Source organism: Peromyscus maniculatus, chromosome 4, assembly GCF_049852395.1.
Source record: "Peromyscus maniculatus bairdii isolate BWxNUB_F1_BW_parent chromosome 4, HU_Pman_BW_mat_3.1, whole genome shotgun sequence".
Lineage (NCBI taxonomy): Eukaryota > Metazoa > Chordata > Mammalia > Rodentia > Cricetidae > Peromyscus > Peromyscus maniculatus.
This window is the reverse complement of record NC_134855.1, coordinates 7,449,644-7,476,723: the sequence shown is the minus strand read 5'-3', so window position 1 is coordinate 7,476,723 and position 27,080 is coordinate 7,449,644. Positions and strand designations below refer to the sequence as shown.

The following is a 27,080-nucleotide window of genomic DNA, read 5'->3' as shown; positions in this document are numbered from 1 at the left end:
GAAACGTTAAGTTGGTGTGTGCGTGGGTTGTGTCCATCACATCGCACACGTGAAGGTCAGAGAACCCAGGGCTCCGTGACTCAGTTCTTCCGCATGGACGGAACTCAGGTCAGGAGGGTTGGTCGGTCGGGGGTTTCACCCAGCCACGCCAGCAACCCAGGAGTTTAAGGCCCGCGTCCTGCGTTACCACACGGGTAAAAACATTAACTAAAGGGGCAAACACAGACACATGGAAGGACAGAGCCACACGCTTGCTCTAGTTCAGAAGGCTGTGGCCCTGGCCTGTCTGTGCCAGCCTCACCAGCCTGAGGCTTTTGCTTCCACACCCAACCCTGATTCCCTCAGCTGCTCTGTACTTCCTTTCCTCAGTCTACATTTTGAGGGCATGGTGTGTGTAGTGGATGCATGTGTGCACACTTACGCTTGTGGGTGTGTACGTTCACATGTGTGTGGAAACCAGGGGTTGACAGGTGTCATCCTCAACTGCTTTTGTTTTGAGACAGAGTCTCTCACTGAACCTGGAAATCCCTGATTCAGCCTGACTGGCCAACAAGCCACAGAAACCCTCCCTTCACCTCGGCGCTGGGGTGACCGGCAAGCACCGTGTTCTGTGCAGGCGCTGGGGTCGAACTCAGGCCCTCACACTTGTCCAGCAAGCACTTTACTGACTGAGCCATCTCCCCCCCCCCCCTTCCCTTTCTTTGGGTCTGAACCTCCTGGAGCAGGAGTTCCAGGGGGATAGGGTAGGCTCTTGCTGTGTTCCCATTCATAAACAGCCCTGGAGCTAAAGCCCAGGGCTGTTCCCCACTCCCGCCATTTCAAGTCTGCAGTGTCTTGCCCTTGAGTCGAGTCAAGTCTGAGGGTTTATGAGCCAAAGCTGCCTTGGCCCAGCCGCTCACCACCACTGCAGCTCACAGGACAATTGCCAACACCACGCCCAGTACAGTGGGGTATGGTGATATTTTATTTGTACTGAAATGTGATTTTATTTGTATGTTAATAAAGTTGCCTGGGGGTCAAAGCTAATAGCAAGCTATAAGCAGAAGCTGGGCAGTGGTGGTGCACGCCTTTAATCCTGATCACACGACAGGCAGATCTGTGTGTTCAAGGATACAGACAGCATGGAGACACCCACCTTTAATCTCACTACCAACCACAGAAGACCTGGAGGTCTGTACAGACAGGCAGTGAGGTCATGTGGTTGGGTTTACAACCAATGAGAAGGCAGAACAGAAAGTCTATATAAAGACAAACACACAGGAAGTAGGTCTCTTGGCTGAAAAGGATAGCTGCAGCAGTGAAGGGTAAGGCTCTTAGCTCTGACCTCTTGGGCTTTCATCTTTGCATTGGCTCTGTGTTATTTAATAGACGGTTACTTCTACAGTGGGGCACTGCGGATTTGCCCTCTGAGGGTGAAAAGTGCTGTGGAAGGTACCCAGGAGGAGAGAACAAGACAGCCCCCTACAGTGTTAGGTGGTAAAGAATCAAGACAGTGTCCTGGCCGACCAAATCCTAGGACAAGAGCTGAGGATTAAATGCAGAAAATACAGCCACTTACTGGGAAAATAATAAAAAAAAAATCAATCGACTTTTAATTTTAACCAACAAAACTGCATCCAGGAATGTCTCTGAACTGAAGAAACACGATAATATTATCCCTTTGAAGAAACCAAGAGTTCTCACCAGCCCCTTGCTCCTGAGGTCTATGCCAAAAGTAGCCCATTTTTGAGGTGCCTCTGTCCCTCAAATTTCTCATGCCCAGGCAGGGCTGGGAATGGTGAGGGGGCTGTACCCTCCCTCCCATCATGCAGGGAGCTCTTAGAACGTCACAGTGGGTGAGTCTCTCCCACCTCACTTCCTGTTCAAGCTGAGACCCTCCAGAGAGGGGCAGGCAGGCTGGCCCTGACACCCTCCAGGTCTCGCAGCCAATGTTCCACTCCAGTCCACTCAGGCAGCCGTTCCCAGCGCCCAGGGTGGGGAGATAATTTACTAGAGGAGAAATATCTCAAACGTCCCATCATGTCACAGGTCCCAGTCACACAGCAGAGGAGCAATCCTCCACAACCACCTACGAAGAGCCCTGGCGCCCGCCTCAGAAGACGCGCTCAAATTCCGTCTGGTTGGTAGTAGCTGGATTTCGGCTCTGGTTGGTGGACTGCTGAGTGATCTGGCTGCCCTTCCGCCGTGGTGGTGCCAGGTACTCAAACATAGACGTCAGGTGGGTCGACAGCATGCCCTTGAGGTCCGAGGGCATGGGGTCTGACCAGAAGAAGTCGTGGTTGAGCGCGTCGTCACTGTCAATCCGCTGTGCGGGGTCGAGCACCAGCAGCTTGTCGATGAGGTCCAGAGCATAGGGGTCACGGACGTAGGCCTTCAGCCGGTCCTTCACCTTCCGCTTCTGGCCCTTGACCAGTTCCAGCTTTTCAAAGAGCTCATACTTGTCCACATTCGGCCACACCTGAGAGGTGCCGAGGAGAAAATAGGGTTGGAGGGGAAGAATGCTCATCTAGGCCGCCGGGCTTTGGATTTGCTAAATCCACCTCTCCTTCACGCTCCCTGACCCCCCTACCCCAAAGAACCAGATGTCTTCAAGATGAAAGCAGCGGTCAATCCAGATGTGGCAGATTCCTAGTGTCTGGGCATTTTTTACAAGTCACCTGGGATAAATGTGCCACCCCCTGCTCAAGGACATTCCTGCTCACCAAGAAAGCTTTAAATTGCCCCCAAATCTCAAGTGTTATAAGGGTTGGTCCCGAGCTGGTGGTTCTATTGGAAGGTGGTGGAAACTTCAGGGAGGCAGAAGCCAAATGGGAAAAGGTATCCTAGGAGGCATTTTGAATATCGTTTGGTGGTGAGCCAGTGTGCCACCCCACTGGCCCCTGCTCTTCTGCGTCCTCACTGCCATGACCACACCTCTGCTCGCCTGTGAACTCTGCCAGGACATTTAGCAGCATCTTAGCACCAAAGCAAAGGCTAAGCAAGCATGGACTGAAGCTTCTGAACAAAAGCAAATCTTTCCGCTTTTGTTCCCAGGCACTGACACAGCAACAGAAAGCTAATACAACGCCCATAACCAACAGGCTCAGCAGTGAGACAGCGTCCATAAGGCCCTGAACGGCAGGCCACATCCTCCATCGACCAGCCTCTTCTCCATGAAGGATTGACTTCACTCTTGACTACTGGCCAGAGGGACCTGATCTCTGCACCCCTAAGACCATCATTAAGCTGGCTACGTACCTCCGGGGTGATGGAGCCACAGAGCTGGCTGATGAGGGCAAGCTGGTGCTGCTCCGTGTTGCCCTGCATGATAGGGCTGCGAGTCCACATCTCTGCCATGATGCACCCAGCACCCCACAGGTCAATGGGCGGGCCGTAGTCCCGCTCTCCTGAGAAGAAGAGTGTACCAGGTGGGCCCTTTAAGCCCCAGGGCCTCCTGAGACTCCATGTCCCAGGGCTGATGACTCAAGAGGCCCTGGCAATGGAGGCTGCGGCCAGGTAGGTACCCGGCCCCTGCCACCCTCTGCCCGCTCGGGAGTCCTCACCGAGCAACAGCTCCGGGGGCCGGTACCACAATGTCACCACTCGGTTGGTATAGCGGTTGGGCTGGCTGTTCTTAGCTAGGCTGAATGCACGGGCCAGCCCAAAATCTGCCAGCTTCAGGACCCCATCCCGGGTGATGAGCACATTGGCAGCCTTCATATCCCTGTGCAGGATCTTCAGGGAGACACGAGAGCTCAGTCAGGTTTCACAGGGTCCTTTAGTCCCAGCCACACAGCCGTAAAGGACAGGGGCACCCCCAGTACCTCCAGCCCCCACCTTGTTCCTGTGGATGTAGTAGAGTCCATTCAACAGCATCTGCATCACCCTCTTGATCTCCGACAGTGTGAACTTGACTAAGACGTTGCTCAGCAGCCCAGCAAGGTCATGCTCACAGAAGTCAAACACCAGATAGATACTGCCCTTGCAACGGTTATAGGGGGAAGCTGATACAGAATGAGTGGGGAGAAAAATGTCAAAGACCATCACCCACTTCACTCTTCCAATCAACTCCCAACCCTCCAGCCCACAGCCACCCATGAGAGGTCACGAAAGCACCAACTCCAGTGAAAAGAAGATCAGAGGAACCTGTGTGGTAAATCTGAGCCAGGAGGAGGCAATTTAAGCCCATCTACCTCAGGGGTGGAAACAAAGCCTTACTTGGTAAACCTCATTAGCTCACAAGATCCAAGCAACACACCTTTGGTTCGACAAATCTCAATTAGGTTGACCACATTCTCATGTTTTAGGAGCTGTAGAATCTTGATTTCCCGCAAGGCTGTGATGGGGAACTAGGGAGAAAGAGGAAGCAGTCAAAACCGAGTGTGCAATAGACCAAGGAACGGGCCAAGGGTGAGGTCTACACTAAGGAACAGAGGTTGAAAGGGAGGTGAAGAGTATGGTTTCTGTCTGTAATCCAATCTCATTACCCAGGAGTCACAGACCGCAGAACTGCCCCAAGTTCAAGACCGGCTGGGTTAAGATCCTGCTTCAAGAGGTAGGGAGAGAAAAGTTGTATACACAGATCTGCAGTCAGCCTTTGCAAAGCATAAGTACAATAATATGAACATCTCAAAGAGCTGCTGGATTTTACCATCTAAATCAGGCTGGCTTTGAACTTGTTTATGAACATCCTTATCCTTCAGCCCAAGTGCTGGGGTTATAATCATAAACTTCTACGCTGAGCTAGGAATTTATTTCAGAGAACCCAAACAGGGATAAAGTCTCAATCACCAACACTAGTGGGTAAAGATCAAGAAACTTCCTGGAACTAGAGATAGCTGAATGGTTAAGAACACTGGCTATGACCAGGCCTAATGACCCATGCCTTTAATCTCAGCAGATGCAGTTGGATCTCTGTGAGTTCAAGGCCAGTTTGGTCCACACAGTGAGTTCAAGGACAGCCGGGGCTATTCAGAGAGATCCTGCATCAAACAAACACAGCTTATATATAAAGACCCCGTTTCAAAAACAAAGAAACAGACAGACAAAAAACACTGGCTAGAGGACCAAGGTTCAATTCTCAGCACCCACATGGTGGCTCACAACTTTTTAACTCAAGTCCCAAAGGCTCCAACACAGCTTTCTGGCCTCCTCAGGCATGAGGTAAGCATGTGGTACAGAGATATCCATGAAAACAAAACACTCATGCACATAAAATAAAGTAAAAAAGTTTTTTCTTTACCAAGAAAGTGGTTGGGAAGGGGCAGCACACTTTCAAAACATAGCCTTGAACTTAATCGCCTTTTAAAAGGCCTGTGCACCCATTTTAAGGCCTCTCTTCACACAAAACAAAAATTAAACGTTAAGCTAAAAGTGTTTAAAAAGGCGTGACTTGCCGGGCAATGGTGGCCCACGCCTTTAATCCCAGCACTCGGGAGGCAGAGCCAGGCGGATCTCTGAGTTCGAGGCCAGCCTAGACTACAGAGTGAGTTCCTGGAAAAGCGCAAAACTACACAGAAAACCAAACCAAACCAAAAGGCGTGACTTCTGGAGTCAACATGCACTGCATGCAAAGTACAGGCTCCCTCCCTTGGCCCCCGCCAAACTTTGCCACTTAACACTCAAAGTGGAAAGCCAAATTCCTTGTTCCATGGAAAATCGCAAAATAGTAGGTATAAATAGAATCTCAGCACAAAACCCTTTGAAGCAGGAGTGTGAAAGCCGACACAGTCTGGAAGGCCCGCCCAGTGGCTCATACTCACCCCCTCCTTCTCATTCTCCATCAACACTTTCTTCAGAGCCACCTTCTGGCCCGTCTGACGGTGCTTGGCTTTGAACACTTCCCTGCAGGCCCAGAAGAAGACCCCAGAGAATCCATCAGGCGTTTCCGCGGGGCTCGCCCCTCCCCCACGCGGAGAGGGGCAGCGGGAGACCAGACACAAGGCGGGGCGCGGCCTGGAGCTCCCGGACGCCGCTACTCTGCACCCCGTGTGCCCCGTCTCCCTCCCAGCCTCTGCGCTCGCCCTAGGCCCCTGCTCCGTCCCCGGGAGTGGCTCCCGCAGAGTCCGATCACATTCGGAGCACCTCTCGGGAACCCGGGAACCCCACCCCACCCCCATGCCGGGCCTCAGGCTCCTCCCCGCTAGCCAGCTCGGGTAGGCCGGGACCGTCTGCGGCGCGGCCTAGCGGGGCCAGGCAAAGGCCGGGGAAACAAAAGCTCCCGGACCACCTCGGTCCGGGCCCCGGACACCCCGACGTCCGTCCTGGAAAGTACAGGTCCTGGGCTCCCCGCCCCACGCGACCTAATCTTACCCGAAGGTGCCTTGGCCGATCTTGGCAAGTTTCTCGTATTTGGTGACCTCATCGCAAAACGGGCATTCCACTGAGTCGTACTGCTTGGCCATGGCCGCCTCCAGCGCGCCGCCGCCGCCCCCAGCCGCAGCTCCCGCCGCTCCCGGTCCCGCCACACTCCAGGCCCCTCCGCGGCCGCGCCACTTCCGCCTCCAAGGCCACTTCCGGCCTCGAGGTGCCGATCCCGCCTCTTCCGGTCTCCGCCCGCCGCCAGGCCCCCTGGGACTTGTAGTTCCCGAGAGGCCAGGGGGAGCCGGAGCTGCAGAGGAGCCTCCGCCGCCGCCACTACCCCCGCCTCCGCCGCCGCCGCCAGTGCTGTTGGCGGCTCCGATCGGGGGCGCAGGGAGCCGTGGCGCTGGGGCTGGGGCTCGCGGCGGTGCGTCCCGCTGCATTGGCCCGGGCCGCGCTGCTGCCGAAGCTGCTGCCGCTCTGGCTCCCGATCCGGGGCCAGCCGCAGTGCCCTGCTCCTCCTCCTCCGACGGCGCCGCCTCCGCCGGGCTGCGCGGGGCGGCGGGTGGGGGGAGGAAGGCCTGGGGAGGGGTGAAGGCGGGGGCTCCCTGGCCAAGCGCGGCCCGGGGCAGCCGGGCAAGGGGGCGAGACGGGAAGAGCCGATGAGGAGGCGGCCCGAAAGCCCGGGACGGGGCGCGTTATAAAGGGGGAGGTGCCCGTCCTGGCCTCCCCTCCCCCTCTGCCCGCCCCCTCCCTCCTCCTCCCACCCTCCGCGGCCGCACCTGCCGCCGCCGCCTCCCGCCCACCCGCTCCCAGTCCAGCGTCCGCCGTCGGCGCGTCACGGCCAGCAGCCCCTCCTCTGCCTTTGGAGGTGGGGCCCTGCACTAGACACCTGCCTGCGGCGCCCTGCCGCGTGCCTCAGTTTACCCCACCCCCTCCAATGCCAGCTGCCACCGAATGCCCCTTCTTCCGGGGCTGAGAATGTGCTCCGGGTGAGGCGAAGGCGGGAAGTGCCGAGGGAGCGGCCTGAGCCCCTAGGAAGAGAGAACTGCCCCCGCTGCCACCTCCGTCGTCTCAGCCACCCGCCGTTGACATGGCAACTGGCGGCCGCCAGGGGGCGCGGCGACACTGGAGGCGGAGAGCGAGCAACGCTCAGGCCTAAACCCTGGATCTTGTGTTATCAGGGAGGCAGGGATGAGACCCGAGATCCGCCTTCTCCGAGCTGCTCCAGAGCTGGTCTGTCCTGGGTCAGTCATCGCAAAAATAGTTAACATTGACGCAGCACTCCTGTGTGCTTTAGGAATGCTGGGCGTTCCGGTTGAATCCTGAACCAATCCTGTGACCAAGGTTCACTAACCCATTTTACAGAAGAAATTGAAACGCAACTCAGATCCGAGGTTGTCTGCTCAAGGTCGCACCGTGGCAAGGCTGGCTTTAGCTATGAAGAGGTTTCTCATGCTTCATTTTTACAGTGAGTTTGAAGCCCGGTGGCCTTATGTAGGCGATACCCACTGCTCACCCTAAGACCCTTCCAGTCATACCCTCCTCCACCATCATCTTCCTGTTCCCAGGAGCCTCCAGATGCAAGCCAGCGAAGCCGTGTTTTCTACCTCCCCAGTCTGCCCCCTTCTTTCCATCAGCTCCTCTCCCAAAGATGGACCCTGAGTCCTGCTTCCCCCAGCCTGGCTTCTCCACCTGTCCCACTCCAACCCGTTCCAGATCATTCTGAAGTCTGCTATGTCTCCTTCTACAGTCTTGAAATTCTGAGTGTGAAACTGAGGATCCTTCCAGCCTTTACCTCCTGGGCTGTGGTCCTGAAAGCTGCCTGATGTTTACCAGTTTCCCAAGCCCGATCCCTCCCCAGGGTCGGCTGCAGGGAGCCTTCCTGTTTGCGTTTGTTTGATTGAGACCAGGGTCATAGCCGCGGCGTGGTGGCGCACGCCTTTAATCCCAGCACTCGAGAGGCAGAGGCAGGACGGATCTCTGTGAGTTCAAGGCCAGCCTGGGCTACAGAGTGAGATCCAGGAAAGGCGCAAAGCTACACAGAGAAACCCTGTCTCGAAAAACAAAACAAAAGAGACCAGGGTCACGTTATACAGTCCTGGCTGGCCTGGTGCACTGCTTTCCAGTTTTATCCCGCATCGTCTAGGCTTGAAGCATCTTGGAAAGAGGAATGGTTTTTTTGGTGACCCTGGTGTCCAGGGGTACCTGCTGAGACGGGTCCTGCCAAGGAGGCCTTTCAAGGCACTCCACAGGGCCAGCCGGGCTTCCCAAAATCAAGCTGCATGTCAGGGATGCTCTGGAGCCACCTTCATGGATCCAGTGCTTATCTGAAGTAGGAAGCAGGGAGGGGAAGAAGGGACAAGGGGAGTCGTTTCAGTAATTACAACTATAGAACGAAGTGGCTGGCCCTCGACAGCCCTGTGTGGGCGTTCTCTCTGTTGTCGTCTTTTGCAGAGGGCATTACTCTTACCTCCACTGTGCAAAATGAGGACCTTGACGCGCAGAGGTGAGATTGTTGGACCGTGGTCACACAGCTAGCCAGTGGCCACACTGGTTTTGAAACAGGTAAGTTTGGAATAAACTCCAGTTACTTATGTCAAGGTCCCTCCCACCCTGGGTTCAGAGTGAACCCAGGGCAAAACTCGGTACAGTGTCACCTGCCTTGGTGATCATGGGAGATGTGGTAGGTAACAGTGCATCGATGGGTGGGGGCTGTCATGGGCTTTGTGTGGATGTTACTATCAGATTTGTAGGCTATAGGCTGGTGCCTGTTTCTCATGAGCCCTCTAAGTCACATCCTGTGGGCAGAGAGTGGCTTTAGCAGAGTTTCCTGTGATGTTGTCACCTTTACCCACGACAAGAGCCCTGACATCTTCCAGTCACTTCCCCTCAGAAGCGAGGGCCCTCAGCCCTCCACAGGAGAAGCAAGAATGGCCAGTGGCTTTGGAAGGCTGCCCCAGTCTGGAGCCTCAGTCCTTCACAGCTGGAAAATCCAGGAGGGCAGTGGAGAGAAATTAGCCATTTTGAATCCGCTTGGCTTCTGCTTTGTTGGCTTCGAATATTGCCTGCTTTCTGTGGATTGCCAAAACCACCAAAGCCCAGCACGTGACCCAACCTCAGTAACAGCCTGCTGACTGACTGGCTGATGACACCCCAGGAGAGTCTCTTCTATGGCCATTTAACAGCTAAGGAAGCCAGGCCTGGTGGACTGGAATCCCAGCTACTAAAGAAATTGAAACAGGAAGGTTGAAAGTTCAGGGCTTGTCTGGGCTAAAGAGCAAGTTCAAGGCCAGTTTAGAATCTCAGTGAGACTTTGTCTAAAAAAATGAAAAAAACAAAGCCAGGTATAGTGACACACACCCTTAATCCCAGCACTCGGGAGGCAGAGGCAGGTGGATCTCTGAGTTCGAGGCCAGCCTGGTCTACAGAGTGAGTTCCAGGGTAGCCAGGGATACACAGAGAAACCCTGTCTCAAAAAATAAAAAGTAAACCAGGTGGTGGCAGCACATACTTTTAATCCCAGAATTTGGGAGGTAGAAGCAGGTGGATCTTTGTGAGTTTGAGGCCAGTGTGGCCTACAAAGCAAGTTCCAAGACAGTTGGGACTATTACACAGACAAACTCTGTCACAAAAAAAAAACAATAAATAAATAATAAATTTTTTAAAAGAAAGCCTGTAGTAAAGTGGTTTTCTAGGCTGGCCTTGAACTCACAAAGCTCCACCTGCCTCTGCCTCCAGAGTGCTGGGATTGAAGGCGTTCACCCCTAGCTGAACTCTAGCCTTTGACTTTACCAGGAACAGCAGTTTAAATAAGAATGGCCTCCACATATTTGAATGCTTAACCATCGAGAGTGGAACTGTTGAAAGGATTAGAAGGACTAGGATGTGTGGCCTTTAATGGAGTAGGCATGGTCTTGTTAGAGGAAGTGTGTTACTGGGGGTGGCCTTTGAGGTTTCAAAAGTCCAAGCCAGGCCCTGTCTCTTTCTGCCTGCTGTCTACAGAACGTAGCTCTCGGCTACTGCTCTACCGCCGTGCATGGTGCCTCGGCTCTGCCGTGGTTCTGCCGCGGCTCTGCCGGGCTCCCGCCATGATGGTAACAGACGAAGCCTCTGGAAGTGTAAGCCAGCCCATCGTCAAAAGCTTTCTTTCCTAAGAGTTGCTTTGGCCATGGCATCTCTCACAGCAACAGAACACTGTCTAAAATACCCGCACCGGTTTCCTCTGCCAAGCTTGGATGTGGCTAGGGTCTATTGGAGGCGAAGTGAAAGCAGGCTCGTGAGGTGAGAGCTGTAAGCAGGTTTACTCACTCGCTGAGGATGCAGAACAGAGAAGAGTGTGTGATAGATACCCAGGGCCCCATCCAACCCTGGAAGTTCTGCTCCCCCTGCCTTGGCTGCCTCTGCTTGGCCTTGTGTTGACCCACATCCTCTCCCGAAGTGTCACCGTAGTCCTAGGAGGCTGCTGTGATTGGATCCAGGTGACCGATGGAGAGACAGGCTCAGTAGCCAGGCTGGGCCACAGGACCAAAGAACTGTGGGGCTGGGCTTCAACCCGGGGCTCTGCTACACTTCCTTTTGTTTTGTTCATTCTGCTTTTTTGTTTCGAATTTTTGAGACAGAGTCTCTCTGTGTAGCCCTGGCTGTCCTGGAACTCACTCTGTAGACCAGGCTAGCCTCAAACTCACAGAAATCCTCCTGCCTCTGCCTCCTGAGTGCTGAGATTAAAGGCGTGTGCTACCACTGGCTTTTCCTTTTTTCTTTCTTTTTGGTTTTACAGTGCCTTTAATATCAGGTGGCTAATCACCAGATTGTGATGAGTACGCATCTACAGTATAGCCCCAGAGCAGGGCCAGTATGGACTAGGAAGACCCATTCCTTTTATTTGGGGGAGGGGGGGGCGGCATTAGCTCAATCCTGCACAGGAGGGATTGGCGGGAATCAAGACTAAGGGACCGAGGGGCGTGGCCTGGCAGTTCGGGTCCAGCCTCGTCCTCCTGGAGAAGGGTCCGGACGCCAGCAGAGGGCTGCCTGGGTGGGACCCCCAGTGCAGGCTGTGGAGGGACTGCAGGACAGCCACCAGCCAGCAGGTCTCCCTGACCACACTTCCAACGGCCACTTAAAGCCGCACAAAGGGGCTCTGAGCACAGCTCCCTCACCACACTGAGCCCATTCATTCTCCCAGCGGCTACCCTGGCGCCTGGGCCAACGGCACGGCACGCCTGGCCCTGACAAGGCGTCTGTGCCATGGCAACAGACACTCTAAAATCCAGCTTCCCAGGTCTCCCACCATGTGCCTACCTACTCACCGGGGTTGGCTGGCCCGGTCCGGCCCACCCGTGCCCCTTGCCTATGTGACCACTCTTTGGCCACAGAGCCAGGGGCTTGCTGAGGGCCACGGTGTGCTGGCTAGAGACGTCTTCCATGAAGTAGGGGTTGCTGTGATTCCCATTTCATCGGAAAGGAAACCGAGGCCCAGAAAAGCACAATACACAGAAGTTGGAGAGCTGGTCTGGCCAGAAAGCCAGCACTGGTCTGGTCAGCTGACCTCACAGCCTGGGTCATTAGTCCAAATCATATCTTAACTGTCTCTCAGGCAAGCAGCCAGGGGGCTGCACTTTGCCTTCCACTGGGAGGACTCCGCTCTTTCCAAGCTTTAGGCCCCCTTCCTATCTCCTGAAGGTAACCTGGAGAGGGAAGGGGTGCCACCCCAGGAGTCTGCTCTAGAATTGTGAGTCCCAATAAGCTCCCCCACCCCCACCCCAGACAGGGTTTCTCTGTACAGTTTTGCACCTTTCCTGGAACTCACAGAGATCCGCCGGACTCTGGGATTAAAGGCGTGCGCCACCAACGCCTGGCTCCAATAAGCTTTTATAAGTGCCTCGGTTGTGGTGTTTGTCATAGCAACAGAAAAGTAACTGTGCCGGGCGGTGGTGCCGCACGCCTTTAATCCCAGCACTCGGGAGGCAGAGCCAGGCGGATCTCTGTGAGTTCAAGGCCAACCTGGTCTACAGAGTGAGTTCCAGGACAGCCAGGACTGTTTCACAGAGAAACCCTGTCTCAAAAACCAAAAAGCAAACAAACAGAAAAGTAGCTGAGGTAATGGTCTAGAAATTTCCTCCTTGGCCATTGAGCCCTGGTCCTTGCAGGCCTCCGTCCATAAGCAGGACCCTGTAGCTGTAACCTTGTAGGGCTGGGTCTTTTTCTCTCAGGACGGTGGAGTCCTCTTCACCCTATCAAGAGAGCCAGTGTGACCTCTGACCTCTCTTCCTCCCACTGACAGGAGCTTGAGGAGCTGCAGGCCGGGAAGGCTGGTGGCTTCCAGCCTCTGGGGACAAGACTTTGATGGAGGATCCAGGGTGAGACCCATCTGTCCTGGACTGAATCTCACACAGGCCTCACCACCAGCTTTAGGGCCAGGCAGGCTGGTTGCTCACATGTAACAGGCAGAAACAGAGCTCCAGGTCAGCCTGGGCTGTGTCAGATTTCTATCTCAAAACAACAACAATGTCCACTCTGGGCTGCTGGGGATGTGGCTCCCTGATGGAGAGCTTGTCTAGCATGGGAAAGACCCAGAGTTCCATCCCAAGCACAGAAGACGTTAAAAGAGAGTGATGGAAGCGGGGTGGGGGCGTGGGGAGGGGGCAGGGGCTGCATATCAGACACCGTCCCTGCTGTCGCAGGTAGAGAGGCGATGTTACACAGAACTGAGTCAGACCTTGTGACTCTTCAGTCCCAGCACGTGCCATTGCCCTCTAGAGCTGTACATGGTGATTCATTTCCTCAATATCTGTTCTGTGTGGGCACAGAACACACACACAAGTACACTCATGTACATGCTCCATACACACATACATACTCATACATTCATATACACACATACACACACTCATACACTCATATACACACTATACACACTCATATACACACAATTATGCACACACTGGTGTTTGCAGGGCACCAGCCTGTGTACTATTGGAAGGACAAGGACAAGGCACCCAGTCTGTGCCACCAACTCTCTCTGTGACCTGTGGAAAACCCTTTGGCTTTCTGTGCCTCAGTTTCCCTATTTCTGCTCAAAGGGTGTGGAAGACCTGTCCTCACATGTCTCTGCTAGCTTGGACAGGGACAGTCATGCCTGAGCAGGTACTGACTTCATGCTTGGCTCTGTCTGGTGTCCTGGTCACCGTGACGCTGGCACACCCTGTTCACCAAGGGAAAACTGACACTCAAGCAGGTGCATCATCTCACCCGTGATTGACAGTGACAAAGTAGCCAATCAGAAGTTGAGTTTGGGCCTGAGTGACGGGAGCCCACGGGCCTACCCCCAGCAATCTCTTCTTCTTCACTGCCAGTCCATCTCCCGGGTACCGGGCCTGGGAACACACTGCCCGACCCTGGGCCTGTCTTCCCATCCTGTGGGCCAGGCCCCCAACAGCTGCTGGCAGCTCCCCTGTGGCCCCCAGCCTAGTGGGCTCTGTTCCCAGAGCCTGCGGTTTGCTCCTCAGGCCTTCCAGGTCCCATGGGTTTGTGGTGTGCCCCCTGCTCCTGCCGCTGGCTGAGGAGGCCCTCAGGGGCTGGCCTGGGGAGGCCCCAGCCCCCGCCTCCTGTGGAGAGGGTGGGAGGGTGGGGCTGTGGGAGTTTCGCTAGTTTAAAAATACACAGAGGAAGCAGTTGAGAGGGCAAGAGAAAGGGGAAGGGGTGTGGGGGGGAGGCCCTTCAACCTTGATGTCGTGAGCCTGGAGCAGCCACATGCGGGCAAGCCAGGGGCTTTGCACAACTGGCCAACATGACAGAGATGCCCAAGAAAACCGGCAAAAAGTTCAGTGAGTACAGACTGTCCACCCTCCTCCGTTCCTTCAGCTTGGCATCTCTGCATCTCCTCGCCACTGTCTCCTCGTTTCTCTTTCTGTCCATCTGTCCCTCCCCAGAGTGTTACTGTCCACTCACGGTGGAGCCCAGGCTGTCTCTCCATCTCTGTCTGCCTTTCCGTTTCTCTCTCCCTCCGTCTCTCTCTCCCCGACACCTCAGCTTCTCTCTTGCTACACCCAGCCCCTCAGCGCTTACATCTACTGTGTCATCCTGGCCTCTCTCTGACCTTGAGGCTGTGTGCCGAGAGACCCCCACAGACCCTATCTTGTCTGGAACTCAGCTCGACACCAGATCTCTAGGGAGGTGGTGGATCTGGGGACTACAGATGCTGTCTGTCCCCACCAGTAGTGAGGCTGGGAGCTACTAGAACCAAGTTCCTGAGTGAACTACACCCATTCACTGCTATTTCTTTCTCCAGGTCTTTCCATTTAGGGGACCCAAACTTCTCCGGTCCCTGACACCTCTGACCTTCCAAGTCTATCTATCCACCCTTGTGTGGGTGTGAGTGAGTGAGTGTGTGTGTGTGTGTGAGTATGAGTGTGTGTGAGTGTGTGTGTGTATGTGCTGGGACTGTATCTCAGATGAAGATGAAGATATCTGTAAACCCAGCACTCAGAAGGCAGAGGCAGGAGGCTCATGAGCAGACCAGCCTAGGTTACAGAGTGAGACACTGTCTCATATAAATACACAAAATAAACAAAACCTGTAGTACTGAGAAGGGAGGTAATCAGTGGCCCCTTGGGTTTTTTGTAAATACTAGTGAAATCTCTGTCCCAGGCCAACCCTTCTAGAAGCAGGCAGTAGCCAGGACTGTCCGGACTGGGACCGGGGGGAACGGGCAGGAGACATTTCTGAGGTCCTGAGCCAAGGGCTCAGCCCGTCCTCACTGTGTGACTGTAGGCAGAGCCCTTCCCGTCTCTGGGCCTGATTCTGTCCTTGTCAGGTGTGGGCATGCTGCTTCTGTTCCATCAGGGGCGGAGGATGCAGAGGAGGCCAGGGAAGTGGAAAGGTCAGAGTTTCCCCCTTTCGCTCACCTCATCTGGAGGCCCTACGGAAGTCAGGAAGTCAGAAGGTGCTGTGAGGAGGACAGGCCCACAGCCGGGGGGGGGGGGGGGGGGGGGTGCAGGAAGGAGTGACTGTAGAGAGTGCACTCCCGTCCCTGCTGGAAGATGCTGTCACAGGAGCCCTGCCGATGGAGTTTGGACCGTGGGCTCAGCCCACAGCAGGGAGAAAAACACCCATAGACAAGGGCCAGCAATCCTCAGGCTGGCCGCCATGTCCATCTCCTTTCAACCCAGGTGCCGGCAGCTACCTTGACACCACTCTTACCTCTCTCTCTCTCTCTCTCTCTCTCTCTCTCTCTCTGTCTCTGTCTCTCTCTCTCTCCCAGGCTCTGGGGCCTCAGACCATTCATTTCACTCCTCTGAATGTCAATTTCCTTAACTGGAAAGTGGGATGTTATGCATATGCTAAGAATTTAAACACTGTGTTTGACAAGTGAGAGGCATTTTTGGTCATCATTGTCTTAATTCTTGATATCTTTTCAAGAATATTCTGTATACCAGACAGCACATGAAGCATGTTATTTACAAGGTTTGCATGTGTGCTTGTTCATGTGTGTGCATGAATATGTTCAGGTACAACAGCAGGTGTCTTCTTTGATCTCTCCTTGTCTTATTTTTAAAGCAGATTTCTTTATAAAATTGTATTTAAAAATTATATCATTGGACAGTGGTGTCGCATGCCTTTAATCCTAGCACCCAGGAGGCAGAGCAGGCAGATCTCTGTGAGTCCAGGCCAGCCTGGTCTACAGAGTGAGATCCAGGACAGCCAGGGCTACACAGAGAAACCCTGTCTGGAAAAACAAGAACAAAACAGGGAGGGGGGGGGGTGAGGAGCTGTCCCTTCACTGAGTGGCCTGTGCTGATGTTATTGTTGCTGCTTCTGCTGCCATTGCCATTCATTCTTTCTCCTCTCCCCTCTCTCGCCAGGGTTCTTCAAGTTCAAGGGCCTTGGGAGCCTTTCCAATCTCCCTCGGTCCTTTTCTCTGAGACGGCCTTCAGCCCCCCTTAGCATCCGCACTCATCTGGAGCCTGACACCTTTGAAACCACACAGGATGACCTGGTGACAGTCCCGAAGAGTCCTCCTGCCTATGCTCGTTCCAGTGACATGTACAGCCACATGGGTACCATGCCTCGCCCTAACATCAAGAAGGCTCGGAAGCAACAGGCTGCCCAGAAGGCCCAAGAGGTCAGCCTTGAGTCCCACCCAGTGCCTCGAGCACTGCCAGACCCACCAGGCTTAGAGGCAGCCAAGGAGGCGGCGGAGGGGATTGATGTCCCACTGGAGGACACCCCAGGAGTGGGACCCACATCTTCAGAGGTAGAGGTGGACCCTACGAGGAAGCCTGAGGACCCCACAGTAGGCACAAAGGAGGAGCAAATTCCTGGGGATGTGTACCCGGAAAGGTAGGTGCCAAGAGAGGCAGGGAGGGCAGGACATGCCCTGAAGGGTTTCTAGCCGTCTCTAACTGGTACAGCTCCAGCGCGAACACCTGGGCTGAAAATAAACCTCTAGGGTGTAGGGAGTGGTGCATCCTGCACTCCCAGCAATGAGGTAGCTGAGGCTGGAGAATTGCTGTGAGTTAGAGGTCAGCCTGGACTACAGAATGAGACCCTGTCTCAAAACAAAAAGAACAAAACACAAAACAGAATAAGCAAATAAAGTGAGTGTGTTAGGTATACAGAGCACTTGGTAGGGTGCTTGCCTAGCACACAGGAAGCCGAGTTTGATCCCTGCCTTAGTGTGGGTTTCTTTTTGTTTGTTTGTTTTTCCAGACAGTTTCTCTGTGCAGTTTTGGAGCCTTTCCTGGAACTTGCTCTGTAGCCCAGGCTGGCCATGAACTCACAGAGATCTACCTGCCTCTGCCTCCTGAGTGCTGGGATTAAAGGCGTGCGCCGCCGCCGCCGCCGCCGCCGCCGCCGCCGCAGCCGCCGCCGCCGCCGCCGCCGCCGCCGCCGCCACCGCCACCACCTGGCTAGTTTGGGTTTCTATTATTGCGATGAAACACCATGCATAGCCGGGCGGTGGTGGCGCACGCCTTTAATCCCAGCACTCGGGAGGCAGAGACAGGCGGATCTCTGTGAGTTCGAGGCCAGCCTGGGCTACCAAGTGAGTCCCAGGAAAGGTGCAAAGCTACACAGAGAAACCCTGTCTCGAAAAACCAAAAAAAAAAAAAAAAAAACACCATGCATGACCAAAAAGCAAGTTGGGGAGGAAAGGGTTTATTGGGCTTACATTTCCACATTGCTGTTCATCATTGAAGGAAGTCAGGACAGGTCAGGATCCTGGAGGCAGGAGCTGATGCAGAGACCATGCTGCTTACTGGCTTGCACCACATGCCTTGCTCAGTCTGTTTATAGAACCCAGGACCACCAGCCCAGGGGATGGCCCCACCCACAATGGGCTAAGCCCTCCCACAGCCATCACTTAATTAAGAAAATGCCCTACAGGCTTGTATTCAGCCCCATTTTTTTTTTTTTTAGTTTTGTTTTCAGTTTTTTGTTGTTTGGAGACAGGGTTTTTCTGTGTAGCCCTGGCTGTCCTGGGACTTGCTTTGTAGACCAGGATGACCTTGAACTCACAGAGATCTGCCTGCCTCTGCCTTCTGAGTGCTGGGATAAAACATGTGCCACCCCTGTCAGGCTCAACAGCGCCATCTTATGGAAGCATTTTATTAAGTGAGGTTCCCTCTTTTCAGATGTCTTTAGCGCGTGTCAAGTTGACATAAAACTGTCCAGCACAGTCCCCACATAAATTGGTGTGGTGGCACTTGGGGGCTGGAAGCCAGAGGATCAGAAGTTCAGGATTATCCTTGGCTTTATGTGGAGTTTCAGGCCAGCCTGGAACACATGGACCTAGGGCTTGGGAGCAAATAGTGCAGGAGATGGTAGTGCTTCCCACAGACTAGGCCCTGTTTGGAAACATTGTGACTAATTCTCAAAAGAAAACCAGCTAGAGATACACCGTTTCTACAGCAGATAAGGACACAGGGAGGGGAAAAGTCATCTGCCCCAGCCAGGCTCAACATTGTTGAGCCAGCAAGGAAGCTATATTTTTTTGTTTGTTTGTTTTTTGTTTTTTGTTTTTTGAGACAGGGTTTCTCTGCGTAGCTTTGCACCTTTTCTGGAGCTCACTCTGTAGACCAGGCTGGCCTCGAACTCACAGAGATTCGCCTGGCTCTGCCTCCCGAGTGCTGGGATTAAAGGCGTGCACCACCACCGCCTGGCTAGGAAGCTATGTTTGAACTGAGGCCCACCCCACTCAGAGGACAGAGCTCAAGCCCACACGAGCTCAGCAGCCAGGTGGGCCCTGGGCACAGGCACAGGATCCCACCCCCAGAGCCTCTCACCTTTAGTTCTGGGCCAACAAGGAAAGGCCTGGTCTAGAAAGCCACTTGACAATGGATTTGCTTATAGCACCCTACAAACTGAGCTCATGCAAAGATATACGTAAGTAGTGGGTCCACAAGATGGCTCAGCTGGTAAAGACACATCTTACCAAGTGGCAATATAAGTTTGATCCCCAGCACCCACCTGGTGGAGGGCAAGAACTGGCATGTTCACCTGCGCTCCCCCAAAAAAGCACAAATAGTAATAAGATTGACAATAACTCACTGAGCACTTTATGATTGCTTGATTTTGTGTATTTGGTTTTTTTGTTTTTTTGCTTTTTTACTTTTTTGGGGCGGGGCAGACAGGGTCTCTATTTAGTCTGGGCTGACCTGGAACTCACTGATCACAGATTCTCCGGCCTCTGCCTCTAGAGTGCTGGGATTAAAGGTGTGCGCCATTACACCCAGCACTCCCTGAGTACTTAAAAAACTCGATTGTTGAGTGCTGTGGTGGATGTCTTTAATCCAGCACTCTAGAAGTGGAATCAGGGGGATCACCAGTTCAAAGTTAGCCTGGGCTACACGGCCCCACACAGTTGCTGTTTTTTTAATACTGTTTTGATAAGGAAACTGAGACTCAGCTAAGACAGTCGTACAGATGCCGGGTTTGAGCACTGCCTCTCTCCACTGGCTAGGCATTCACACACTTGGGGTCACCTTCTTAACTCCAGGGTTGTGGACTTCACACCTCTCAGCCCCAGCTTTGCCAACTTCAGAGTCTTTGCTCAAACCAAACATGGCAGATGAGTTGAACAACAGTGAGTCTGGAGCCAGCGAGAGACCTCTCTGGACAGTTTTTCCCTGGAACACCAAACTCAGCTTCCCTGTGCTAAGACGCAGCGAGGTTCAGACCCCTGTCACCAAGTCCAGACCCCTAGTTCAGTGGCAAAAGAATTTCAGGCAAGGTTTGTTTTTAGACAGGGTTTCACAGTATAGCCCTGGCTGGACTTGAACTCACAGAGATTTACCTGCCTCTGCCTGCCTAGTGCTGGGATTAAAAGTGTGCACCACCACACTGGGAAATTTTTTAAAAGATATATTTTTATTGTATGTGTATGAATATTTCACTTACAGGCATGTCTGTACACCACATGCTTGCAATGCCCACAGAGGCCAGAAGAGGGCGTTAGATCTCTGGGTCTGGTTACAGACGTTTGTGAGCCACCACGTGGATCCTGGAAACTGAACCTGGGTCCTCTAGAAAAACAAGTATTTTTTGTTGTTTTTTTTCGAGACAGGGTTTCTTTGTGTAGCCTTGGCTGTCCTAGAATTAGCTCTGTAGACCAGGCTGGCCTTGTACTCACAGAAATCCGCCTGTGTCTTCCTCTCAAGTGCTAGGATTAAAGGCGAGCGCCACCACAGCCGGCTGGCAAACATTCTTAACCGCCGAGCCATCTCCAGCCCTGGCAACAGAACTTTGTAAACCTGCACAATTAGCACCAGACCAGACTCTGGAAATACTATTTTCATGATTAATAAAATTAATGCTTTTCCACCACCTCTCGCTGTCTCAGGCTGCCCTCTCCATCCACCCTCTCCAAAATTCGACTTGTTCTGCAGTTAAGGGGCAAAGATTTCTTGGTGAAGAAGAGGGCAGCCAGATCCTTGAGGCTGTGAGCTTTCCCGGGTTTGAGGGTTCGCCCATAGCATGGCTCCTCCCACTCAGGGACGCTGATTGGTTCGCCGAAGCAGGGCGGGACAAGGCAGAGGGGTGTGTCCGGCAGGGGGCGTGATCTTCAGCCGGGACAATGACTGACAGGGAGAGGAGGCGGAGCGAGATTGGGTCGCAGCGGCCCGGGGGCGTGTCCGGGCGGGGCGTGGTCTTCAGGTCTGGCCCTGCCCCTCGGGTCCTGCTCTAAGCTCTGTAGCTCCTCTCCTGAGTCTTAGCGGGAGTGTCCGACTGAGTCGGTTCCCGGGCTGCAAGCGGTGACCACGGGGAACCATGACTGCGGTGGGCCGAAGGTGCTCTGCGCTGGGGCCCCGAAGGTGAGTGACTGCACTGGCTGTAGGCAGGGCCAGGGGACAGCAGGAGTGGGCCGTGGGTCGCTGGGGCAGCTGACACACACTGCCATGGTTTAACTTCTGGGACTTTACTTTCTTTTTCTTTATGAGGCAGGGTCTCATGTAGCACAGGCTGTGCTCAAACTTTTTTTTCTTTTGAGACAGGGTCTTTGTATTGTAGCCCTGGCTGTCCTGGAACTCAAAGAGATCTGCCTACCCCTGCCAGGTACTAGGATTAAAGGTGAATGCCATGATACCCAGCTGTGCTCAAACATCCTACATCCAACTAACAAGTGCAGGGGTTACGGACCTGTGCCACCACACCTGGCAGCATCTGGGGTTCTTCTTGAGCCGTGACTATTCCCTGTCTTGTTCCTGAGCACACCTAGCGTCTTATCTCTCTCTGCTCATCTGGCAGCTCCCGGAAAGATACCCATCTTGTAAATCAAGACAGAAAAGCTTGCCTGTTTGGCTCACCTAGTGGAAGTCAGAATTGAGAGTTTAACTCCACCTTCTGGGTTCATACTATCAACTTGTAGGAGGAACACATTCCGCTCAGGCAGGGCCGGGGCCTCTGAGGAAAGGTTGTGAGAAGCCTTGTGAGTGTCTAGGACACCACCCAAGCCGCTATGGCAGAGGTCTGTTCCACGGTTGCCTGACATCAGCCTTCACCGGGACTGGACCAAACATTTGAGACACTCTGCCTCCTGTCTGAAGTGTTCAGAGGTTCCAGGGTGGGGCTAGCAGACGCAGATCAAGCCCTGTCCTGGCGTCCCAGGACCCAGTGTCCCCACCCCAGCCCCAGCCTCCGGGGGCAGTTGAACATTTGTCCCAGGAGTCCCTTGGAGTCAGGAGAGCACTGTGGGTCTCAGGCTAGCTCTGCCCCGCAATAGGCCTCTGGTTCTCCAGGCGCCCACATGGGTCCGAGATGCTCTCTGAGGCGCTTCCAGCTGGACAGATGGCTAGCTAAGAGCACCAGTGAGCAGGATGGGGCCCACCTTCCTGAGTGTCCCCATGGGTCATTCTCGTGAATGTCAGAGCAGCCCGGGCTGGGGAGATGGTGTCCCTCCCCCATCCTGGGAAGTCAGGGTGCACCTGGAGCAGGAGGAAGGAAGAGGTGAGGCTGCAGGGTTTCCTGGTGCCCTGTCCGCTGAGATCATGGAGGATGAGGTAGAAGGGGGCCTTCATCTGGCCGAATGGAGCACACCAGCCTAGCCTACATCCTCCTCACAGCCGTCTGCTGGAGGAAATGAGACAGCGGGCCCCAGAGAATCAGTGTGACAGAGGAAAGGCTAGGCCTAGAAAAGGAGAGGAACTATACATGCCCCACCTACCCACACAGAAATGTCAAGCCAGGGTCCCATTACTTACCACCTAGCAAGGCCCTGAGATGAGTGACTCTATTGCTCCACTTCCCCAGGTTAGACCAAGCCTAAAGAGGAGGACTCTCCTGGGGTTGTGGATTGAGTGTCTGTGATAACCTAAGTTTGCTCACAGGCATGACCAACTCTCAGCTCAAGACCTTAACCACCAGGCCATACTTCCCTCCCTCAAAGAAAGCCTCTAAGTTTTTTCTACCACCATTTCAAATGACTTTCCACAGTGTTCTGGTATCGGGGCTTATTTCCCAGAAGAGCACACTTAGGGTCACACCATTTAAGCTGAGTTAACACTTCGTTGATTTTACTTTATTTTTATTTATTTTATTTTATTTTAATTTTTGTTTTTTGAGACAGGGTTTCTCTGTGAAACAGTCCTGGCTATCCTGGAACTCGCTCTATAGACCAGGCTGGCCTTGAACTCACAGAGATCCACCTGCCTCTGCCTCCCACGTGCGCCACCCCTGTCCTGCTGATTTGATTTTTTTAATCTATATTTTAAGCTTGTATTTATGATTACATTGGCGTGGGTCCTGCCCAAATGTGTGTGTGTGTGGAGGCCAGAGGACAGCTTTGCATCTCTCTCCTGTGTGTGGGACCCAGGGCCTGAGCTCTGACCAGTCATGTTGCAGGGCAATCCCAAGCACTCTACTCACTGGGCCATCCCACCAGACGTCATTTATTTTACTGTTCCTGGAGCTATCCAGGCTTCAAACTTGTCCTAGGCTCTGAGCAGAGAGCAGTGAGCACAGACGGGTGAACCTCAGGGAGACCTCATCCCAGAGCCGGAGAGTCAGATGGCAAACCAGATAGATGAGGAGCAACCAGAGAAGAGCCGTCGAGCAGATTTCCTCAACGAGGAACCGGTCGGTCTCAGGGGAAGTGGCTGGTGATGTCAGTTTAGAAAGGAGCCGGTGGCGGTGGTGGCGGTGGTGGCGGTGGTGGCGCACCTGCACTTGGGAGGCAGAGGCAGGCAGTTCTCTAAACTTGAGGCCAGCCAGGTCTACAGAGAGAGTTCCAGGACAGTTGGGGCTACATAGAGAAACCCTGTCGGGTGTAGGGGTTGGGGGGAGGGAGAAAAGGTTAGGGAGGAAAAATAATTGAATAAAGAAAAAACAAATGTACTTGCTGTCTGGGGAAAAAGTGAGCCAAGAAGCGAGAATGGTGTATGCAAAGGTCCTAAGGCAGGAGCACTCCTGAGGTGGGAGCACTCCTGAGGTGGGAGCACCCCTGAGGCGGGAGCATCTTTGGCCTGTTTGATCATCAGCAGAGATCAGGATGCCTGAAGCGGAGGGTGGGAGAAGAAAGCAGAGAGCAAATGAGTTCGGGGTCCCTTAGTGACTGGTTTCAGGAGACTCTCCTTGCAGATGTGGTCAACTTTTTGTCTATTTTTGTGTCAGGTCAGGGTCTCATATAGGCCAGGTTGGCCTTGAAGTCACTACAGAACTGAGGGTGACCTTGACCATCTGATCTTCCTGTCTCCACCTCTCAAGTGCTGGGGTGACAGGTGCATAGCACCAGGCCTGGTCCCATGGGTGTGGGGATGGAACCCAGGGCTTCCACTTTACCCGCGGGCTGCGTCCACCTTCCAGCTGTGGCTTGGTTGTTGTCCACAGAGCAAGTCTGCAGTGAGTGCTGGGCTGCACTCTCAGCTTCCCCAGCCTCGTGCAGCCGATCTGCAGGGATCTGACTCTGTCCTCGAGTGCCTCCCTAGAGTGTCCTTTGCCATCCTCCCAGACCACCAGACCAACCAAGAGAGATGTTTGGAAGGACACTGACTGAGACTGGGGTAAAAGACACCCTAAAAGAGAGCTAGGGCACCCTATATTGTCCAGGCCACAGTGCCAGGCCCTGCAAACAGGCCAGGACGCCCCCCTTCCCCATTTCCTTTTGGAATGTTGATTCTGATTCAAGAATTTCCAAGTCTCCCCAGAGTCCCACGACCCTCTCGGCCCTGCAGAGTGACGTCAGCTGCCAGGCATCTGGTAGCTATTACCCGATTACCCGTGGAGAGGGGGGTCACTGTGGGCCTAGCCTGCGCAGCCTCCCTGGGCTCAGGGTGGCTGGTCCATGTCTTGTGAAGGGGCCCAGCTGCTCCTGGCTCTCATTTCCTGTGGAGACTTTCTCACAGTCCCTGAGACCCCAAGATGCCTTGGGCTGTGGGAACCTGACTATCTCAGGAAAGATGAGCTGTTCTCCACACTGGCCTCCGCATGGCTTCCAGCCCTTGAGGGGCCCTTTCTGCAGGTTGCTGGACCTGTGTGGGGTGGGGGCCGAGCAGGACAGGGTCAGACACCCAGGAAACGTGTGTCATTGAGTAAGTTCTTTTCTCCCTCTGAGCCCCCCTGCGTGGTGGTCACTGGATAGGATGGCAGGTAGAGGGCGTGGGCCTGGACCAAGTGCAGTACATGGCAGTTGCTCATGCTATAGAAGGGGAAACTGAGTCTCAGAAGAGAAGAGTTGCAGTCAGGGTCACAGCTTCCTACCTCCTGCTTAGGTGCCTTTCAGAATCCCCAAGGGTCTTCTGCAAGCCCGACCCACACCATTTCCTGTTCCCAACTCCGTCTCTGCCCGTCTGGGTAAAATGCTGCTTACTCCCATCTCCTCCCAGCTTCCTACTGTTTCCACCCAGGATGGGCCACTCATTTCCAGGGGTGTCATTCCATATGAGGGCACAACAGACACTGACCGCACGCCACTTCAGCTCTAGCCTGAGCTCTGTGCCTGGGGCCAGCACCGTGCTTCAGCGGGCCTCTCCTGCTGTAGTTTTGGCCACACAGCCAGCTCCTCCCTCTAGGGGCCTCCCTGTGGCCTCTCCAGCAGGTTCCCAGCCACTTTTAGCGGCTCAGGCTCAGCATCCTTGACTCTGCTCTTCCTCCTAGACCAGTGCCTTTCCTGATGGCTCCTGACAGCCAGGAGGACATCAAGGAAGTGGCTGAGCCAGTGGCAGCCTGTGCTATGTATGGGGTGGGGCAGGGAGTAAATCCAGAGACTTCTTCACAGAGACTCTCAGCCCCCATAGGTCTCGCTGTCTCGGGAGAGACCCAGCTTTCTCTGCATAGGTCACCGAAGCTGAAGGCACACGTCAGAGAGCGCCCGCTGTCACTCTCTGAGGCGTGCTCAAAACTTAGAGGAAGATGGCGGAGGTGTTGCCCATCTGTAATCCACCATTTGGGAAGAAGAAGCAAGGGGGTTATGGGTTCAAGTCCAGCCTGAATCACAGAGTGAGACCCTGTCTCAAAATCTAAAGACAAGCCAGCCATATGTGATAGCCAAGCACCTGTTGTAATCCTACCTAGTACTTGGGAAGTGGAGGCAGAAGGATCAGGAGTTCAAGGCCAGTCTTGGGTATATAGCAAGTTTGAGACCAGCCTAGGCTTTTACTTAGAAGAGATAGAAACAGGATCTGTGCAAGGAAAGCTCTATCCCCCAGGAGAGTGGAGCCCACATGGGCAAGGAACCTGGCTCTCATCCTCATCTGAGCATCATGGCCTTCCAGGACAGACATGATGTACCCTCTGAAGATGAGGAAGCTGAGCCCCAGAGAGAGTGAGGCAGATGGCAGAGCTTGGCAATTCTTTTCTCAGGCCGTATGACCAGACCCTGAGGCCCAAAGGAACAAACTTGGGGACAGAGAGAGGGCAGCCAGGCCTGTGGCCATGCCTGGTTGAGGGTGGGGCAACCTCCCCCTCCACTTCTCCAGGATCTTTGTGGAAGTTCACCCTTCCTTCTGGTGCAGGCCAGAGGTCTCTGAAGTTCTGGTTCCAGCATGCATTAGGGAAATAAAGGATAATGGGTACTAATTACTACTCATTAATGCAATTAATTAAACTGATATATGCAATGCATGGTATCAGTTATCAGAACAAATCAGTTACTACAGGCAATTAAAGGGGTTGGTTATTTAAATAATGAACGCTGCTGATGAATGGGCCTGACATAGCTCAGTTGTCACTATTGCTTGTTAATTGATTTCACCGCTAATATTAAGAAGGAAGTGTCTTTTAAGTATATAATGTAAGAAATAATGAATTAATTCATGGAGCTGAGTTTTAAAGACACTTTGATTCCTGGATTTGATCATTACAATGAGAGGACGTGTATTCTAAAAATCTCCCAGCATGCTGACAGCTGCAGGCCGAGGAGGAATCGTCCTGGCCCCAGGCTGTTAGCAGGCAGGATGGCCCAGGCGGAGGGAATGTCCTGTGCAAAGGACCAGAGGCCGCAGACCCTGGAGTTCTTTGGAAATAGTTCATGGGGGCCGGAGAGCAAGGAGCGGTAAAGAGGGAGAGGACACCGTCCAGAGCGAGCATGTAGTTCGGGGGTGCAGGGCTTGCTGGTCACACGTGAGGCACCGGGCGCTGTGACTGGGTTCAGTGTACCAAAGCACTTCCTTCATGAGTGTGAGGACCTACGCGCAAACCTCTAGAACCCACAAGACAGCCAGATGCACAAGCATGAGACTGTAATCTGTGTTCTTAATGGGAGATGAAGACAGGAGAATCCTTGGAAACTCGCTGGCCAGTTAGCATGGCGAATGCGGTAGGAAGCCAACAGAGACCCCATCTCAAGGCAGACGGTGAAGACCGGCACTCTAGGTTATCCTCCGATCTCCACATGAGTACAGTGGTATGCATGGGCCTGCATTCACACACACAAACACACACACATCATACACACACACACCAGGTGCTTGTTAGTGTCTCAGCATTGTTCTGAGCTGATATCTGGAGGGGAAAGTATAGGGAACAGAAAGAGCAAAGCCCTGCCAGGTGGTGTTGACACACGCTTTTAATCCCAGCACTTAGGAGGCAGAGGCAGGCAGATCTCTGAGTTCGAGGCCAGCCTGGTCTACAGAGCAAGTTCTAGGACAGCCAGAACTGTTAGAAAGAGGAACCCTGTTTCAAAATTGGAAAAGAAAAAGAAAGGGAGGAAGGAAGGAAGGAAGGAAGGAAGAAAGAGAAAGAAAGAAAGAAAGAAAGAAAGAAAGAAAGAAAGAAAGAAAGAAAGAAAGAAAGAAAGAAAGAGAGAGAGAAAGGAAGAAAGAAAGAAAGAGAGAAAGAGAGAAAGAAAGGAAAAAGGAAGGAGAGAGAAG

At 53.7% G+C, this 27,080-nt stretch overlaps 2 protein-coding genes and 1 long non-coding RNA gene across 5 annotated transcripts in view; 2 read left to right on the top strand and 1 right to left on the bottom strand.

Annotated features, from left to right (window-relative positions):
- Positions 1-1,566: 1,566 nt before the first annotated feature.
- Positions 1,567-6,800, bottom strand: Cdk9 (cyclin dependent kinase 9). The gene is made up of 7 exons (XM_006983495.4): positions 6,292-6,800; positions 5,742-5,823; positions 4,238-4,328; positions 3,817-3,983; positions 3,543-3,714; positions 3,238-3,386; positions 1,567-2,458 (listed from the first exon to the last, which is right to left on the bottom strand). The coding sequence occupies exons 1-7, from the start codon at positions 6,720-6,722 to the stop codon at positions 2,093-2,095; spliced, it is 1,458 nt and encodes a 485-aa protein (XP_006983557.1). The 5' UTR covers positions 6,723-6,800; the 3' UTR covers positions 1,567-2,092.
- A 584-nt stretch (positions 6,801-7,384) lies between these two features.
- LOC143272821 (uncharacterized) lies at positions 7,385-10,412 on the top strand. Its single transcript, XR_013050401.1, has 3 exons — positions 7,385-7,750; positions 8,737-8,847; positions 10,285-10,412. It is a non-coding gene; the product is annotated as an uncharacterized LOC143272821 (long non-coding RNA).
- A 643-nt stretch (positions 10,413-11,055) lies between these two features.
- Sh2d3c (SH2 domain containing 3C) overlaps positions 11,056-27,080 on the top strand; it is a 37,914-nt gene continuing 21,889 nt past the window's right edge. Inside the window, exons 1-3 of one of the 3 annotated variants that reach the window (XM_006983496.4) lie at positions 11,056-12,118; positions 12,355-14,105; positions 16,143-16,620. In XM_006983496.4, coding sequence (XP_006983558.1) covers positions 14,069-14,105; positions 16,143-16,620 — 515 coding nt within the window. In that variant the 5' untranslated portion in view covers positions 11,056-12,118; positions 12,355-14,068. Of the gene's footprint in view, positions 12,119-12,354; positions 14,106-15,328; positions 15,450-16,142; positions 16,621-20,452; positions 20,592-27,080 lie in introns of those variants that run through there. The other 2 variants (XM_076568868.1, XM_016002037.3) reach the window with 2 other exon arrangements.